The sequence below is a fragment of the Ciconia boyciana genome, chromosome 9, assembly GCF_034638445.1.
Source record: "Ciconia boyciana chromosome 9, ASM3463844v1, whole genome shotgun sequence".
Taxonomy (NCBI): domain Eukaryota; kingdom Metazoa; phylum Chordata; class Aves; order Ciconiiformes; family Ciconiidae; genus Ciconia; species Ciconia boyciana.
Window position 1 is genome coordinate 23261269 of NC_132942.1, and position 18271 is coordinate 23279539.

At 52.7% G+C, this 18271-nt stretch overlaps 1 protein-coding gene across 1 annotated transcript in view; it reads left to right on the forward strand.

Moving 5' to 3' along the window:
- CPNE2 (copine 2) overlaps positions 1-18271 on the forward strand; it is a 57970-nt gene that overhangs the window by 4035 nt on the left and 35664 nt on the right. The window contains exon 2 of the mRNA XM_072872709.1: positions 11383-11579. Within this exon, the coding sequence (XP_072728810.1) occupies positions 11383-11579 (197 nt within the window). The remainder of the gene's footprint in view (positions 1-11382; positions 11580-18271) is intronic.

Here is an 18271-nt window from a genome sequence, read left to right on the forward strand (position 1 = left end):
ACCTGCACGCTTGTCCTCCCTTGGGGCTGCTGGTGGGGCCTTTCTGGCACGCTTGTAATTTTAGCATGCGGTTATGTTAGAAATTAGTTAAAGATATTTTTATTCATTACCTAAGTGATGATTTGTTTTCCCCCTCTCACTTGTGATACATGGTGTTGGCTGGAAATAGGAATTCAGTTAAAATTCAGAAAGCCAGCAGTTTTGTTTTCAATAACGTAGAAAAGCCTTTAATAAGTTAAACAGCCAGTATACATTAAGTATACTTAAAATGCAGGAGGTTCCCTCTGCACCTGCAAGGGAGCCCCGCTGGCTGCATGTCCTTTACTGCCCAGCTGCCTTCCTCATGGGGCTCCCCTACTCCTTTACATTTCATTGGGTCTGGCTTTAATTAAGCCAACTTTTTCCTCCAGGTTGTTGAAACAGATACATCCCTCCTCATCATGAAAGCATGTCCCACTCTTGTACAGCTGCTGTAGTATTGGGGTGGGGAAGTTTTAATTCAGTGGCTAATATCTGTCCAAAATCCTGAGAGTGCCACGTTCTTCCTCCCTGCGTCTCCTCATTTGCTTGTTTGTCCCACCTGGAGCATGTGTCCGAAATGAGCATTGCTGCCACAGGGAGGTAAGAGATTCGTGTTTGGCATTTGCCTCTCTTGGACCGAGCCTCCCACAGGTGCTGCCTGCAGCAGTGGTGCTGCCTGCAGGACCCAGCCTCCCGCTTGCCTGCGGCGAACGGGCAACATTGTTTTCTGCTCCAGCAAGGCAAAGGGAAGTGGCTGCTCTGGCAGTCAGCAGTGTGTGAACGCAGCGGGCGCAGAGCTGGCGTGTAAACCTTTTCGTTGGGTCTGCTCTGTAGGGTGGTTGTGTAAAGGGTTTGATGCAATCGCCAGGATTCACAGCAACATCACGATGTTTTCTGCCCTAAATCACAGATTTCCCTAAATTGAGCCCTAGAGGAAGCCTGTAGTCAAGCAAAAATGTGCAATCTTCTCAGCATATCTAAGTCAAATACGTACTTGCCAGCAGAGACTGGAATGGGGTTGGTCTATGCAGCTTGGCCATTGCTGTGCATCCTTAACAGAAGATGCTGCTACGCTCTTGTCTTGCCCTGGCCCTCACTTGCCCTTTCTCCATTTCTGAGCAGCAAGCCCAGAGCTGCTGCTGCTCTGGAAACCACACGTATTTGTGAACAGGGCATGCAGCAATCACAGGGCATGCAGCAATCACAGGGCATGCAGCAATCACAGGGCATGCAGCGGGCGCAGGGCATGCAGCAATCACAGGGCATGCAGCAATCACAGGGCATGCAGCGAGTACAGGGCATGCAGCAAGCGCAGGGCATGCAGCAAGGCTGGGCTCTGCCTCCTGCAGAGGCACCCATGGTGCAGTTGTCTGGTAGCAGCCATCAGAGCCCATCTTTTTTCTCTCAGGTTTAGAGGAAATACTTTGTTTGTTTGTTTTGCCACTTTCTGAGCACTCTCCCAAAATGCGCTCAGTCTGCAGCTCCTCCAGGCCCCTGCCAGCAATGGTGCTGCCTTCCTCCACACATCACCGCTGGGTGTGGAGGAACAAGTTTTGCTTAGATTTGCCAGGCTGGAGCCCTTTGCTTTCTGCCAGGGCAGAATTATGGAAACATCTTTGCCTCTGGGAGCCCGAGGGCTATGCCCTCTCCGGAGCACTTGGCTCTCCTGCTCTTCAGGGCTCGTGACTTCTTGCCAGTAAGTGGTTTTAGATAGTTTGGGAACAGTGTAATGACATTTTAAGACTTCATCCAGAGAGGGTTGGAGAATGAATGCTGTTCCCTTTGCTCCCCTGGTGCCAGGGCAGGCTCTGCCCAAGGGTGCCAGGTCGGTGCCAGCCAGCTAGCATCTGAGGCTGTCTGCATGCCAGGAGCATGTAAAGCTGTTTGGTTTTACTCACGCATCCCTGGCTTACTGAGATCTCCAGTTTTGGTGTCTCTGAGAGTGTGAGCCCCTCTGCAAGGACGTGGGTCCCATCCTCTGGTCCTGCAGCAGTGACTGGGCAGTGGCCACCCCAGAGGGATGCTGGCACAGGTACAGGACCACTGCAGAGGCTCTTGCCTTTTCCAATGCCCTCCCAGGGGGCGGCAAGCTCCCCTGAGCTACAGGGTGGCTGCTCAGGGCAGAGCAGCCCCAGGTCCCTCCAGTTTCTGCGTGGATGGGAGAAGCAGCCAAGGTGGCAAGTTTGGGTGGTACCACTGGGGGATGTGGGGGGACCGTTGGAGGCATCGTCAGGGCTGCATGGTGGTACTTGGAGCAGGGCTGCGGTAGGAGGGGGGGATGCAGGGCAGGATGGGAATGTGTGGAGGAGTCTTGCTCCCATCCTGGGGGTCCTTAATCATGAACTGGTTTCTTCACTGGCGCCGCTCTCTCCCAGAGTCCAGCAGCCGCTTTGCCACATGTGGGGATGGCAGAGGCAGCTGGAGGTGGTGGATTTGTGCTTGACATGTGCAGCAGCTGCCTCAGCTCTGGACTAGGCAGGGGAATCACACAGAATCACAGAATCATATAGGTTGGAAAAGACCTTTAAGATCATCGAGTCCAACCGTAAACCTAACACTGCCAAGCCCACCACTACACCATGTCCCTAAGCACCTCATCCAAATGTCTTTTAAATACCTCCAGGGATGGTGACTCAACCACTTCCCTGGGCAGCCTGTTCCAATGCTTGATAACCCTTTCAGTGAAGTAAAATTTCCTAATATACAGTGCTTTTGAATGGCTTTTCAGGTGATGATGCTTTCAAAATGAGACAAGCAGTGGATGGTGCTGACGAGCCCTGTGCTTTACAGGCAGCACAGGAAGGCTCCCGCACTTGTGGGTCTAGGCAGGGGGATTGTTACTCCCATCCGCCCGGCTTCTTCAGAGTATCTTCCCTATCTCTAGCTGCTGACAGCTCTCTTCACAGTCCTAAATCCCAACAGGCGGTTGTCAGCCTTGGGTTGGACCCTCGGGTGGGGGAGAGGGGAAATGGCACAGAGCAGTGAGGAGCTTTGCCCAAGGAGGAGGTCTGTAGAAAGCAGAAAATGGGATGGCCCCACCCTCTCCGGCTGAGGCGGGATGGCTGCGTGCCATAGCTGAGGTTGGGGCCGCGGTGCTTGCAGAGCACCCAGAGCCTGCGAGGTCTTTGCAAGTGCTTAGTGCCATTGTTGGTGATACAGAGGAGCTCTGCCAGCATGATGAACTGTAAATAATGGTGTTCCCTAATCCCCTTTTCCTGGAGGGTCTTACGTGCCGGACCTGTTAATGCGATTACACTGGTATTACGGTGTGATATATTACGCTGTTATGGTACCTGTCAGTGTCCCGACTCTGTGGGGCACCGGCAAAGCTGATGCTCTGGCACCTTCCTATGGATGGAGAGGTGTCCCTGTGCATCCCACGGCATGCCCTGGGAAATGGCAGTCGGGCAGGTGACACTCCCGTCTCATGGCCTGGCACGTGCCTGTGCCCCCTTGGCGGGTCCTGCCTGCCCAGGCTGAGCAGGCTGTCATGGCTGAGCACCCGGCTGGGGTTGGGCTTCCAAAGAGCACCTCCAGGCCATCCAGCAGCGGCACCCATGGGTGGGACAGGCTGCGTCACGGCTCCTCTCCTCGCACAGCGTAGCTCCTTGCAAGCCATCTGGCTGCCTGGCGGGGTGTCCAGAGGCAGGGCTGCAACGTCCCCTCTGCAGGGAGCAAAGGGGCTGGGATAGGGACTGCTGGGAGGTTCCCGGGAGGTTTTATGCCTTCTGCAGGTTCCCTTTCCACCCGTCACTCATCCCAAGCAGGGAAGCAGCGATCTTTCCCCCTGCATCCAGCTGAAGAAGCTGGACGGGGCTCCTAAATCCATGAGTCAAAGGTGCGTGACCCAAGGCTGCAGAGGGAGTGACGAGCAGGTCCTTCTGCATGGAAAGTGCTTCTTTCTTCAAAGTTATGACCCCGGATTTATCAATGCTTGGATAAATGCTTGGATGCTTGGATGGCTTAGTGGGTCGTGTCCCCGTTATCCCTCTGGTTGCTCTCTGGAGACAGATCTCCTGCTGGGTGAAACTCTCCCTGCACAGTCAGGGTGGAATCCCGGCATCCCTGCCTGCCTCATGCTGGGCCTGGGGTGCTGGGCTCAATCTGACCTAACTCCAGCCACCTAATTGCCACAAGGCTAGTTGCCACGGGTTCTCTGGGGGCTGGGGGAGAGGATGATGCAGCCTATTTGAGATCCTGCGCAGGGTACAGGTGCCCTCTGAAGACGCCAGTCTCTCTCTGGGGGCTGTCGAGGGAGCTGGGGCTTTTTCTGCCTCATTTTTCAGCTGGGATCTGCATTGCCCATCCCACTCCTTGCCCAGTCCTGCTGCAAATCCTGGCTCTCTCCATTCTCTTCTCCTTCACCACCCCAGTCCCGTCTGTCCTGGGTGCTACAGGTGGTGCCTGGCCTGCTCATCTCCATCCCTCCCAGGGATGAGCAATGGTTTGAGGTGGGAGCTTAATGGGAACGTAGCTTTGGGCTGATTCAAAGCAGTCCTTGGAAATTGGTGTGGAGTCTTGGTGAACACCTGGGCTTAAACAAAAGGTTTCATGTGCCAATAGAAGCGTGATGGTGTTACAGTCCCTGGATCTTCCCCATTTCTGTTTCAGAGGGGTGTTTTGCAGTTACGTTGTCTGTTTGGCCCCGAATCCTGGATCCCTCTAACAGCATCGTTATGAGGGTGCTGCAAGTTGCAGCTCAGCCAGCCCCAAAAGGATGCTGCTGGATGTGGCAGGATGGGCTCATCCTTGCCGCCAGCAGCCTGCATGACCAAATGCTTTTCTCCAACCACGCGCACTGCACCGGGTGCCTGCCCACCCTGCCGCGTTGGCTCAGTGGTAGGCAAGTCGCCCCGAGTCCAGCCCTGCTGGCACCCACCTGCCCTGTACTTGGGCTCTGCCATGTCCCTTGTCCCCAGTGCCTGGAGTAGCCTGGATAGATTTATTTGCACCAGGGAGCAAAGGAAAGGCTGGGGCTGTTCCTTGGCTGGTGGTGGCCACTCTGCAGTGTTGGTGATGGAGGGACTGTCCCCGTCCCCCATCCCTGACATGCCCCATGAGACCAACTGTGGTTTGGGAAGATCTTCCTGGGTTGGGACCTGGTCTTTGATGGACATCTGAGCGTCAAGGGCACAGGACAGGTATGGGCTGCCCTTTGCTGAGTGCTGCCCTCTGGGGCGGGTATGCAGGACCATGGGGCTGCCTGGGTCAGGTGAGGGAGCAGGATCAGTTCCACTTTCTTGGCCAGCCCTGATCTTGCTAAGAAGTGCAATTCAGCCCCCCCTGGGGATGCCAAGGAGTTGGTGGTGCTGCCGGCTGGGTGAGGGCTGGGTGCACATGCTAAGCTGGGGGTCTGGCTGGCAGCCACTCTAGACTTCTCGATTTCACCACGTGCCTTTAGAAGGGGTTTTGGGTATTCTGGGTTACTCCCCGCTAGACTGCCCCAGCTCCTTGCATATGTGATACCTGCCAAAGCCGACCATTGAAATTCAAATTGGTTTAGAGCTATCCAACCACAAAAAAGGTGTTTGAACCCTTTCCCAGACCTTTAAAGCTGCCTTTCACTCTCTCCCCCATGATAAATTCATTTAGTTATCGCCAAATGGCATTGTACCATATTAAAGCAAAGCAGAGATTGCAGCGAGATGGCAGACAATGGGACATTTCAACCCACCGAAGACCTCTTTCCACCAAAGACCTCTTTCCCTGCAAAGTGCCTGAATGCAAGAAGTGCCACTGGGATGGACTTGTGTTTGGTGCCTTGCTCTGGGACTCTGGCTCATCCTCCCTTTCTGCCTCAGTTTCTCCCTTGGGCTTTTATTCCTGTTCCCTGTAGCACTCGGGAAAACTCCCTTGCCTGTCCCGGTGTGCTGGCTGGGAGTTCATGGTCTCCAACGCAGCTGGGTATGGCAGCCCTCTTTGTGTAGCATTTTCTCTTGCTGGCTGGGAAGCAGGGATACAACCTTTCTGGAGGGGCTGAAATGTGAAGCCACTTTGGGGGGCCAGCTCTGGTGCTGCGGGGTTTGCCTTGGAGTTTTCCTGCAATTTGTGACTCCCAGGACACCCCAAGTGACTTTTGCACAGCTCTGCTGATCATTACTTACCAGGAGAAGCTTGCCTGGGTGCTGCTTGCATACTGGTCGGCGCAGCTGCTTGGGCTTTTGGCAAGGAGGGTGCTGCCTACACCAGTACCAAACTGTGCCAAGGTTTGGGGGCTTTTCTGGGGACAGCAGAGGTCTGAGAGGAGCTGGATGTTGTGGATGACTATTGCCTGGGCACGAAATGAAGAAGCAGGCGCTGCCGCACCGAGGTGGCCCCCAGCCGTTGTCATGCCTTGCTTGGGATGGGATTTTGCAGCGTGCCAGCCTGGAAACCAGAGCCTAGCCTGGGCATCCCCCTGTGCTGGGTCTACCCCGAATCTATGGCAATTTGGGAGAATTTGAGCTCATTCCCAGCTGTGCTGCCCACACTGGGATACTTGGAGGCAGTTTTCAGCCTTTCCCTGCCTCGCAGGAGAGATGAAGGGCCTCTGATGGTAGCAGGTACCCAAGGTACATCTTTGCAGGGAGTTTTCGTGTGCAAGCTTCCCCTTTCTGCCTCCCCCAGCCTGCTCGCCTGTGGCAGAGGCATTTGCTGGTGAGGGGACCAGCAGCACGGTGCTGTGTACATGACTAATTGCATGTGCGTTCAGAAGGTAACAAGGCTGTTATTAAGACCAGGTGCAGGCTGGTGAATCCACCCTGTTGCCTAGGCGAGACTGAAAGGCAAACATTTTTGCTTTGCAAAATAATTCTGGAGATGACTGTTTTTGTTGACAGGAGGGAGGAAAGCGGCCTGTGTGGGTTTTGACGGCGTGGGGAGCTGTGTCGGGCATCCATCACAGTGCATCCCGCGTTTTCCTGGCATCTCCGGCTCCGTGTGTGCTGTGTTTCAGCTTTTCTGCTGCTCTGGGCAACTGGTTTCTCTGTCCTCCTGCTCCTCTCCTTTGCTTCAATCTTCTGACAACCCATTTTCACCTGATCTTCATCCTCCCTCAGGTACCACTGCTCTCCCACTGTGCCTCTGCTGCCTATAAGCTCAGATATGTGCTTTATAGGAACCCAAATTTACCTGCTTGATGGTCCTCCCTCTCATTTTCCCCTTCTGGAAAGGGAATTTGCTTCTACAATTGCAGTAGGCTGTGGTGGGGCAGCCTGAGTGTGTAAACTGAGTCACGGGTGACTTCTGTGGGGTATTACAGAAATCATGGATCATCCCAAAGAAGGGAAGGGACATCCCCGGGAGGGACCCAGAGGGACTCTGCACCAGTTACTGGTGGATATTGGTACTTCTGGGGCTGTTTCAAATATGCCTGGTATTCCCTGTGAAAATAAATCTGATTTCTTTAATGAGAGGAGATCACTGAAGTTTGACAACATTATTAATATTTTAAAAAGCCCCCAAAATGTTTCTCTTAAAGGACAGTGGCATGGCTTATTTTTTTTTCTCTCTTTTTTTCCTGTTAATGCTTAAAATGGGGGCTTAGTGTGGCCCAAATGACTGCTTCTCATGGGGCTTCCCTTCTGTGGAGGGAAGGGGAACCTCCCAGGGCAGAAGTTAGTTTGCAAAACAAATAATGCCTTCGCCTCCTCCTCTTTCAGATAAGAGAGGATAAAAAGATCCCAGGGCTTCCAGCCGGCCCTTCTGCACTGTGCTTTGGGGATCTGCTGTAGAGACTGGGGAGGGGGCATGGGGTCAGGAGGAGGAGGAGAACATCTGTGTGCATTGCTCTGGGGCTCCAAGATGTTCATCTCAGATATTCTGGGTAGCCCCAGGGTTTGTGCGTGCCCCCAGCCAGTGAAACCCTTTGCTGCAGGATGTTGTGGACGCGAAGCAGCTTGGAGGTGACCAAGTAATAGAGGAAAAAGGACTTGAAGGTTATGAAGTGCAAAGATGTGTCCAGCTCAGGAGGTCTGGTAAGCTGGAGCCCAGAAAGGATTTGGGGACCATGTCCCTCCACCCTGGGGTCCTGCTCTTGTGACACCTCTTCAGACATCTGCTGTGGCTGATGGCAGACGGGACCGTGGGGCAATTGGACATTCATGCTTGTCCCTGAGCCCTCTCATCGGTAGCCTGGCCATGTTTCGGCAGGAGACCACATGTCTGCATGATTGGCATGAGGTTGACAGCTGGGATTTTACATCGGGAGAATATTTGGCCACAGATGCCAAGTGAGTTGCAGGACTTTGTTCAGGGTGGCGAATGCAGGGAGAGGAGAACAAAAAAAGGAGGAGAGACCGGAATATAGATGATGGAGAGCTGGCTCGTTTGGTGCCAGCTCAAATTCTCCCCCTGAATTTAAAGGATTTGCTGGGGGCTTAAAATGCTGCTGCCTTGCTGAAGCCTGGTGGTGCCTCAGATGGGAAGCCTCTGAAGCAGGGGGACCTGTGGCTGCTGCCGAGGCTGCAGGGGCCAAACCCCTGCCTGGCCCCAGGGAGGGTGCTGGATCTGTGCTGGCACAGCGGGAGGAGAGGTGGCTGTGGCTCTCTGGTGGGGAGGAGACGGCTCCCATGGCTGTTTCCTGGGACAAGATGGTGTGCATGGATGAGTAATGGTGGCATCTACGGACGTGAACATGCCCTGGTGGCATCACTATCTTCTGCCTCTGCCACCTCTCTGAGTGTTATCCTTTCCGTGGGGTTGTTTGGGAGCCAACCTGGTTGGGAAAATGACTTTTTCATTTAAACTATTTACTTTTTGGCTGAATCAGGATGGTTGTGCTCCTCAGGGTTTTGTACTAGGACTGGAGCTGGGGGGAAGGAGTAGCCTGAACCATGATTTGGGAGAGCTGCCCATGTCTTTGGCGTCTCCATCGCCAGTGGGCTGGCTGGACCAGCAGCTCCTCGGTGGAAAAATCATCTTTACTGGGATGGTGGTGAAAGGGGTGGCGGCATCTTCCCGCTGCCTTTTGCCTTCTTGAGGAGGGGGCAACCACAGGATTTTGTGCTTGGCGCCTGTGAGATGGCATCAAGCTCTCCAGGTTGGCACCTGGGGGAGAGGCCACTCTCCCAGTCCCTGATTTTGGGTGCCCTGGTGGAGAGTGTGTCCATGCAGGGAACATGAGTCCCACCAGGCCTATGCCCACGGCTGACCCCAGCCAGCGCTGGCCACCTCTCCTCTTCCCTGTGCCTGTTTTGACCATGTACTCCCCTCGGGAGCACAGCAGGCTGAGCGCAGGGGCTGGAGCACAGGCAATGCGCAGCGTGCCAAGAGGATGTTTTGGTGCCTGCCAGCCCTGGGAAAAAGCTTTTTCCACTGAGTCATTTGCTGCCTCTGCTTTTTGTGAGACAGCACCAAGATCTAGGGGAAGGGGAGATGGAAAAACCCAGCCCAGATCTCCCTGCTCCGGCAGGACCAGGTCCACGCTGGCACAGCTGCCCCACGTTTGCTTTTTGGAGGGAGCGGCAGACAGACAGCAGCATAAATAGAACAGGCCTGGCTATTTTAAGACATTCATTGCATGATCTGTACAAAGAAAAAAATAAAAAATCTTTGTTTTAGCTGCAACTGGCAATGTGGGGTTGAGAGGAGCAGAGGAAGCTCTGGTGGGGATGGGTGTTTCAGAGCCATCGCCCCAGCGGCCACAGGGGCTTCGCAGTGGATGAGCCAGAAGGACTTTTGCTTCTGCATGTGTTTCTCCTCAAAGTTGTGGTGGATGGACCATTGCCCACACATGCTGCTGATGTGGTGTCGTGCTGCTGTGAACGGGGAGCAATGGCATAAGATGTGCTTGGTCTAGGAGAGGGGAAACCACAGCCAGGGTAGGGACATGGGTGCTGTTTCGGAGATGTACACGTGTGTGCGCAGCCAAGGATGGGGATTGTTCTTCTTCTGGAGATGTTTCTAGGTTCCTGTGGAGCTGAAATGATTGCACCACTCTTGCCCTGGGCAGTGGGCTGTGATGAAGAGCTTGAATTTACTGTTGGGGGTTAAAATCAGGCTTGTTTCAGGTGACTTAGTGCCAAGCAGAGATCTTGGCAGGTAGGAGAGGAGGGCTCAGAGCTTTGGAAGCGGGAGCTGTTTTCTGCTCACTATTCATCACAGCTGGGGCCAAGCACTCGGAGCGGCTGGCGGTGAGCCTGGAGCTCCCTCTCCCATAGCCATGTAGGGGCTGGGATCACCCCATCGCTGTCCCCCTTCCCGTCCCAGCTTGGAGGTTGAGCTGCAAGGGAAGGGAGCAGCAGTACCTCTCCCAGCACCATGAGCACTTGGAAATAGTCGTGCCTGGGCAAAACAAACAAATAATATTAATTAGGGTTTCAATGCCAAACAGCAGCAGATGGCTTATCAAGGTGGGGGAAGGTGATGTTTGGGGTTTTCAGATAAAGTGGATGAGCCAGGAGGCGCTCTTGAAAAAGAGGGGTATGGCGAAAGGTATTGATGCAGCTGCTGAAAAGAGCACTCTCTCCAATAGCCACCCCAGCTGCAAAGGTTTATTAGTATAACTTAACCTGAAAATACTTTTTCTTCTCTTTTTCCCCCCTTTCCTCATCTCTGTTGAAGACCTTTGATAGTTTCTGCTGAGTAAACTGCACATCAGAAGGCAAAACTCTCATGTGGGATGGGGTTTTGCACTAATAATGATATAAAAGACATTTATCTCTGCAAAATAGCTTTGGTAGTGGACTTTTGGTAAGCTGTTCTTATAACAAAGGGTTTATCAGGGCCCTGTAAATCATCTCGTACACCAGGTCATGCAGTGGTTGTCACATTTGCCTTGCTCTTCTGTGAACCAACTAAAGCCGCTTTTTAATTGCACGTGGAGATAGGGCTGAACCAGGGCTGGAGCTGCCCTCCACCCCACTCATCCTCACAGTCTCACCCCTTTCCCTGTGATGATTTGGGGGGCAGAGCTCAAGTTTGGCCTTCATAGCCTAGGTCCATGGTCCGTGGCTTGGGACCAGCCAGACGATGACCAGTTTTCATGCTGAAAGATGGTGTGGAAGTGTAGTTCCTCCCCACAAAAAAACCCCAACATGCTGGAAGAAGAGGTTGGGGACCCCCCTCCCTCGGGGAGTAAGCAGAAGACGTTACCTTTCCTTGAAAATCTGCTATTTATGGAGCAAAACCAAGGCAGGTTGTTGGACTCCTCTGCTGGGCTCCCACTCAGGACATCTGCCTGGTGTGGTGGCCATGTGGGGTTGGTGACTGGGTGGGGCAGATGCTTTGGAGACAGGAAAGCCTCATAACTTATTGAGTGTAACTTAGAGCATGAGGCTCTGGATGTGACCTCTCTGTCTGGGCCCAACCCACTGGTGCTGACAGAGTGTTTTCTGCTTTTCCACTTGCACTGAGGTTTCTCTTCGTTCTCATGTCCCACAGACTGCCTGGAGCTGCTGCTGCTGGAGTCCATGGCGTACACCGTGACTCCCACACCAGTGGGGCCCATTGGCTCCCAGTACTGTGTCTGCAAAGTCGAGTTGTCCATCTGCGGCCAAAACCTTCTGGACAGGGATGTCACTTCCAAATCCGACCCCTTCTGTGTCCTCTTCATGGAAGTCAATGGGAAGTGGGTGGAGGTAAGTCCTGAAGTTGTGTGGATTTCCACTTCCTGTGGTTTGCTGATGCTAGTGTCTCTTCCCTCTGAGCTCCGCTACAAGGCTGGTCCTTGTTCCTCCTCGAGCAGAGGTGGAAGCTCTTCTGATCCTCCTGAGGCTGTGTGCGCAGCACCGGTGTGTTAATTATTCTGTGTTCTGCAACCGGTCCTTTCCTCATTGGTGCTTTCTGCTTTGTGCTGCGGGTTAGATTTAACTGCAGATCTCAAAATGCCGACCTCTGGCAAGGCACATGGCAGGCATGAAAGGATCTTGCCACCTTCAAAGTGGTTCTAGTCCCTTCTCAGTCTGCTGTAAGTTGGGGAAGCTTCGGATTTGGGTGCCTGAAATGCTGATCCCGTGTGACAATTAGATGTTGTGAGGTCCCGCTTGCAATGGGGTGTGTTTCTAGGTGAGTCAAGATAAGCTGGTTCTTGGGTCACATAGGAAGCTGATCTTCGGGTTTCGCTTGAAGAGTGGCTCTTTCTAGGGGCCAGGAGTGTGCTGGATGAGGGTCTTGCAGGTCATGTCCTGGTTTCAGCTGGGATAGAGTTAATTTTCTTCCTAGTAGCTGCTATAGTGCTGTGTTTTGGATTTAGCAGAATAATGTTGATATAACACACTGATGTTTTAGTTGTTGCTAAGTAGTGCTTATACTAGTCAAGGACTTTTCAGCTTCCCGTGTTCTGCCAGGTGCAGAAGCTGGGAGGGGGCACAGCCGGGACAGCTGACCCCAACTGACCAAAGGGATATTCCATACCATATGACACTGTGCTCAGTATATAAACAGGCTGGGCATCAGTCAGCAGATGGTGAGCAATTGCATTGTGCATCACTTGTTTTGTACATTCTTTTATTATTATTATTATTATTATTATTATTTTCTCTTCCTCTGCTGTCCTATTAAACTGTCTTTATCTCAGCCCACGGGTTTTACTTTTTTTTTTCCGATTCTCTCCCCCACCCCACCGGGGGAGGGAGGGTGAGTGAGCGGCTGTGTGGTGCTTAGTTGCCACCTGGGGTTAAACCACGACAAGTCAGTCCAGTGGAAAAATGTTAATCAGGGCAGCTCATGCTCTGATCACCTGTGGCCTCTTCCAAGAATTATATCAAGGTCAACAGTCCTTAAGTTGGGCATTTCATGGGCTTGTGAGAGGCTGGTTGTGGAGAGGACAGGACCATGGGACAGGGAAGGAGACTGTTGGGAGCTGGGTGCGTGGAGGGTTGGATCAGTTCAGCTGCAGACAGACAGCAACCAGCTGACAAATCCCAAGTGAACTCTTTGCAGACACTGGTCTTTCCTCCTTACCAGAAATCTCATAAATATGTGCTTCAGCTGCCGTATTTGATACCGGGAGGCCCTGAGAAGAAACTGCAGAGGATCTTGTTATTTGCTTGGTTTCAGAAGCCTGCTCCTTATAAATGGGAAAAGTAATTCCTACAGGAAGAGAGGAGGGGAGGGATCGTGACGTAGACAGTGGGATTGAGTGCACCTTCAGCAGGTTTGCAGGTGACACCAAGCTGAGTGATGCAGCTGACTCACTTGAGCGAAGGGATGCCATCCAGAGGGACCTTGACAGGCTGGAGGAGTGGGCCCATGTGAACCTCATGAAGTTCAACAAGGTCAAGTGCAAGGTTCTGCACCTGGGTCAGGGCAATTCCCAGTATCAGCACAGGCTGGGGGATGAATGGTCAGAAAGCAGCCCTGCAGAGAGGGACTCGGGGGTGCTGGTGGATGAAAATCTGGACGTGAGCCGGTAATGTGCGCTTGCAGCCCAGAAAGCCAAGTGTATGCTGGGCTGCATCCAAAGAAGTGTGGCGAGCAGGTCGAGGGAGGTGATTCTCCCCCTCTACTCTGCTCTGGTGAGACCCTACCTGTAGTACTGCATCCAGCTCTGGAGCCCTCAGCACAGGAAAGACATGGACCTGTTGGAGCAGGTCCAGAGGAGGGACACAAAAATGATCAGAGGGATGGAACACCTCTCCTATGAGGAAAGACTGGGACAGTTGGGGTTGTTCAGCCTGGGGAAGAGAAGGCTCCGGGAGACCTTTTTGCAGCCTTTCAGTACTTAAAAGGGGCTTATAAGAAAGATGGGAACACACTTTTTACCAGGGCCTGTAGCGACAGGAGAAGGGGCAATGGTTTTAAACTGGCAGAGGGTAGGTTTAGGTTGGACATAAGGAAGAAATGTTTTACGATGAGGGTGGTGAGACACTGGAACAGCTTGCCCAGAGAAGTTGTGGATGGCTCATCCCTGGAAGTGTTCAAGGTCAGGTTGGATGGGGTTTTGCACAACCTGATCTAGTGAAAGGTGTCCCTGCCCTCAGAAGGGGAGTTGGACTGATGATCTTCAAAGGTCCCTTCCAACCCAAACAATTATGTGATCCTATGATTATCCTTCTCACCAGCTTTGGGTATCCCTGCTGCACCAGGACATCCCGCTCAGCAGATGTGCGCAGCTGCTTGCAGCCTGTGGGCTGTGGGCACTGAGGCTCTGCACAAAGGATCACGCTGGCATGCTCCTCCGGCTGAGGGGGCTTTATTTTTATTTTCCTTGTATGCCCTAAGGAGCTGAGAGCTGCAGTCATTTCCTCTGCCTCCCTACCCACTCCAACACTTACTTACTCCAGGGGCAAGCTTACTCCAGCTTACTCCAGGGCAAGACCCTGCTGATAAAGGCTCTTTAAGGAGAGGAGGACTGTCCGTGGCTGTGCTGTCCCTGACGGTAGGTGAACACAGGATAAATCCGTCCTCTCCAAGATGCAAACAGCACACAAGGAGCCCCTGTGTGTTGTTCCCAGCCCTCCGCTTCAGTGGGACGAGGCTACCACTAACCAGGCTAACAGAACGCGAGGGAATTGACCCTCAGCAGCTGTCTGAATTATTTTGTAGCATAAGTAAAATGTTGGCTTGATCCCAAAAGCTTGCTTCCCAGCATACCCACCAACTGGATGTGTATTCCTTTGAAAATCCCCCTCGTGCGGGGAAGGGGCGCAGGGGTACATCTCCCCACTGCAAGCCGCATCGGGGACTGGGCGTGTGTGTGCTGCTGGCACTGCAGTTCATCCAGAGATGCCCAAATTGTCTTTGAGCAGCATGACCTTGGTCATCACCAGCAGTGATGCTGGCAACGGCAAGAGGTCTCATGTGGGTGGGTCTCCCAGGCAGAAGCATGTCTCAGGCTGGTTTTGCAGTCAGGGTGCGCACAAAGTGGATCAGGAACTCCCAAGGATGGTTTTCACGGTGCTTTATTGACTTTTCAGCATCTCACATGGAGAAGCTATAGTTGTCATCTCCTTCTGTGGCAGTCTAAGTTGGGCAAGGTGCTGTCTGTGATAAAATTGGTGTTGTGAAACCAAACTCCAGAATCTGTGCAAGAGCATTTACCTCTGTGCCTAAGAAAAACCTTTTGGCTACAGCGGGAAAGACTCTGGGATAAAATGCCTGGAGAAAAAAATGGGGATTTCATTTTATAACTGCAGTTGTAGATAGTGTAAGACCTCTTTTCAGTTGGTCTGGGAGGGAGCAGGTAAGCAGAGCATGGGGGTGTGATGGATGGATACAGGCATGGGTGTTGGATGCAGTACAAAATAAGCAGCCGAAGGGCATTAAATCATGTAAGACAAACAAAAATCTTCCCAATTCCTGGGAAATTAGGTAGTCTTTTTCAGACACTTGAACTAGTTGGGCAGCCTTGAGCACTTGGCCAAGGAGCTGGTGAATCTATGGACATCACCTAACATGTCCTGCAGCTGATCTCCTTGCTGTCAGCAGGGAGGGAGTAGGGGCAAACCTCACCTTACTATGGTCTGCAAATAACTTTGCTCAGCAGCCTGGATGAGACTAATGAGCTGTCTAGCCTTGATAGGTGTCATCTATTTGACCTGGTTGTACTTTTCAGGAATTTCTCTTGCTGTCAGTAATGTCTCAGTCCAGCAGTTTTGATTCCAAAGCTTCTTTTACAATACAAATGTGTGGTCTGTGGTGTTTTTTTTTCCTTTCCTCTGCTATTTTTAGCTTCTTTTTAATTGGCAAGATATAAGATAGGCACTGGACGTCAGCCTTGAACAACAGATTGCTTGGCGCTCCGCTGCTGTGGTTTCAGCGGAGGTCAGCGTGTTGTGTGAGCTGGCATGTGGTGTGCTCGCATGCCACAGAGCTGGCCCCAGTCCACTGGCACACTGGGGGCACAGCCAGGACTGAGCTCCTCCCTCATCCACACATGGCAGTAGTGGTGCATGGGTTTGGGCTGGGGCTGGGTGCTGGGGAGGACCAGGAGAGGCAGGCTCACCTGCGAGAGCCTCACTGTATGGGGCACTTGGTGGACCCTTGGCAGCTCATGCCACCATCGTTCAGAGCTTCCCTGGGAGTGCCCGTGTTGTCCTGCATGGATTTTGGCTATGCAGACGTGCCCCTTGCCCTAAGACGAACCTCTTTCCCATCTGAAAGCGGTGGCCTTAATATAGCTGAAACGTAGGGGACAGATGGGGACAGCAGCAGCTCAGCAGCATTCCACCACACAGTCCTCCACACTGGGTTAGCAACACATCCCAGCTGTCAGACCTGGTTTAGGATGTGGGTCTCCTCCTCCAGGACCAGCCCCAGCCACGGTGGTGCCAGCGTCTGAGCTGGGTGGTGGAGCTGAGGCACCAGCTGATGCTGACAGAAAGGTTTCTGCTCACTGTTCTTTCTAGCTATCACATTTGTTCCCAAATACAATTATTTTTGTCTGGCTGAGCTTAATAGAAATTAAAAAATCTTTGTGAATCAGCCTTGGAGGGGGTGGGGGATGGAGGGACAATAAACCACAGGCCAAGAAGTGACATGAAGATGGATGATGTTTAAATGTTCTGCCCGGTGATGTCATCTTGCAGGAGCCATGGAAGACTTGGCCTGTGATGCCGGGAGCAGGGACACATGACTCTCTGTGTCCCTCTGAGTCATCTATCCGGCCCCGCACCTTCAGCATGAGCTTTCCTTGGCGCTTGGGAGAGCATCTCCAGTGTTGGAGCATCAAGCATCTCCATGTGCTGGGAATGCTTGAAGGTCTCTAGCCAACTTCCCTTCAGATGCTGGAGGACTCCCTGGCTGCATTCACTGAACACAAGGGGTGTCATTGGAGTTGATTTCCCAGTTTCATACTTGATTTGTAGAATCAAGGCTCTTATCCAAATAGAAATCTTTAATTAGGCTGCTTGCCTCTTAAAAACCTTTGTGCTTTTCTGCTCTCGGGTGGCAAAGCCACCTCTGCTCTTTACAGAGAATGCAGATGTATAAGCACTGGGGGCAAAGGGGAAGGCAGGAGCTGATGGCGTGCTTGTCTCCTGGTGGAGGTGGTGTGAATAGGCCTCGTACGTGATGGTCACTGGCCAAGGTGACCGGTGCTGCATCAAATCAAAGACCAAACCATGTGCAGCAAGCAGCTGGAGCTTGTGATTTTGTTGTGCTTCATACTGACAATAGGCAGGAGATTAAACGCTCGGTTTAATCTGGGTGTTGAAGGAAGCCCCATCACTCCGGAGAGTTAGCTCAAGATACATTGGCTGGGTTTCTCTTCCCCTTCCCTGGGCTATCCCTGCCAGGGCAAAGCTAGAGATGGGACTTTAAGTTATCTCCTTTGAACTGGTGCCTGGGAGCAGGAGGACTGTTTTCCCTTGGTTCCTGGCTTCCCAGCAGTTCAGAGAACATGGAAGGAGCTAAAATCCACCTCTGTTGCCTGCACAGTCTCATCTCCTAGGCTTGAAAGGGGATTTGCCTGTGTTGTGCTGCTGAAATAAGGTAGAGCTTGTGGATACCCACTGCTCCTGGTCCACTTCATCTCTGAGCAGACGTTTGGGGTCTTTCTGTACAGCGTGGCAGGAGAGAAGGAAGGATCTGCGTGAAGCTGTATGGCCCTGGCCAGCTTACAGCCCACTGGTGTTGATGCATTTGATTCCCCAGAGTGCAGCAGGTGGCTATTCTGGGAACACAGCATTTACTTCAGTCGTTTCTTGGCAATTAAGACAAAGTGACCAACTTCAAAAAACACTGCAATAGTATACATAGCAAACTCACCACATTTCCACTCAGTCCCTCCAAAACCTGCCTCCTGTGTGGAATGAGTTTCTTTGGGACTAAGGTATGTGTTTGCATTTTTTGCTTTTTTGGAGGGCTTTTTTCTGCTCTGCCGTACTTATTCTTGGCTCCCATCGTCCCACAGCCTGGCACTGCCTGGGGGTGCCAGCGTGGCAGCTGCTTTCTGCAAAGGTCTTGCCCTGGGACCTGGGATGTGCAGGCGGCTCAGCCTTGCCCAGGACCGGGTGTGCTGGCTGCAAGATGAGGCGGGATGCTGACCGGGGCTGTGGCATGGCCAGAGGCTCCGTGGTGTCCCACAGGCAGATGGGATGGTCTTTCCAGGCACCGAGGGCAGCAGCTTTTGATAAAATCATGTTGGCACTCACCTGCCTTTCTTTTTTAATAGTCCTATTACCATATCCTGGGATAACAGGGCGATATGGCAAAAGGCCGATGCTGCCAGCTTCTCTGCCAGCTCTCGTGGGCACATGGCTGTTCCAGCTCGGATGCTTGGAGCCTTTGGCACTTCCCATGGGGCTGCCTGGGCAGGGTGCCCATTGCCAAACCGGCTGCTACCTCTTACGATATCAATAGCTGCTCTCCTGACAAAGCTCCTACTTGG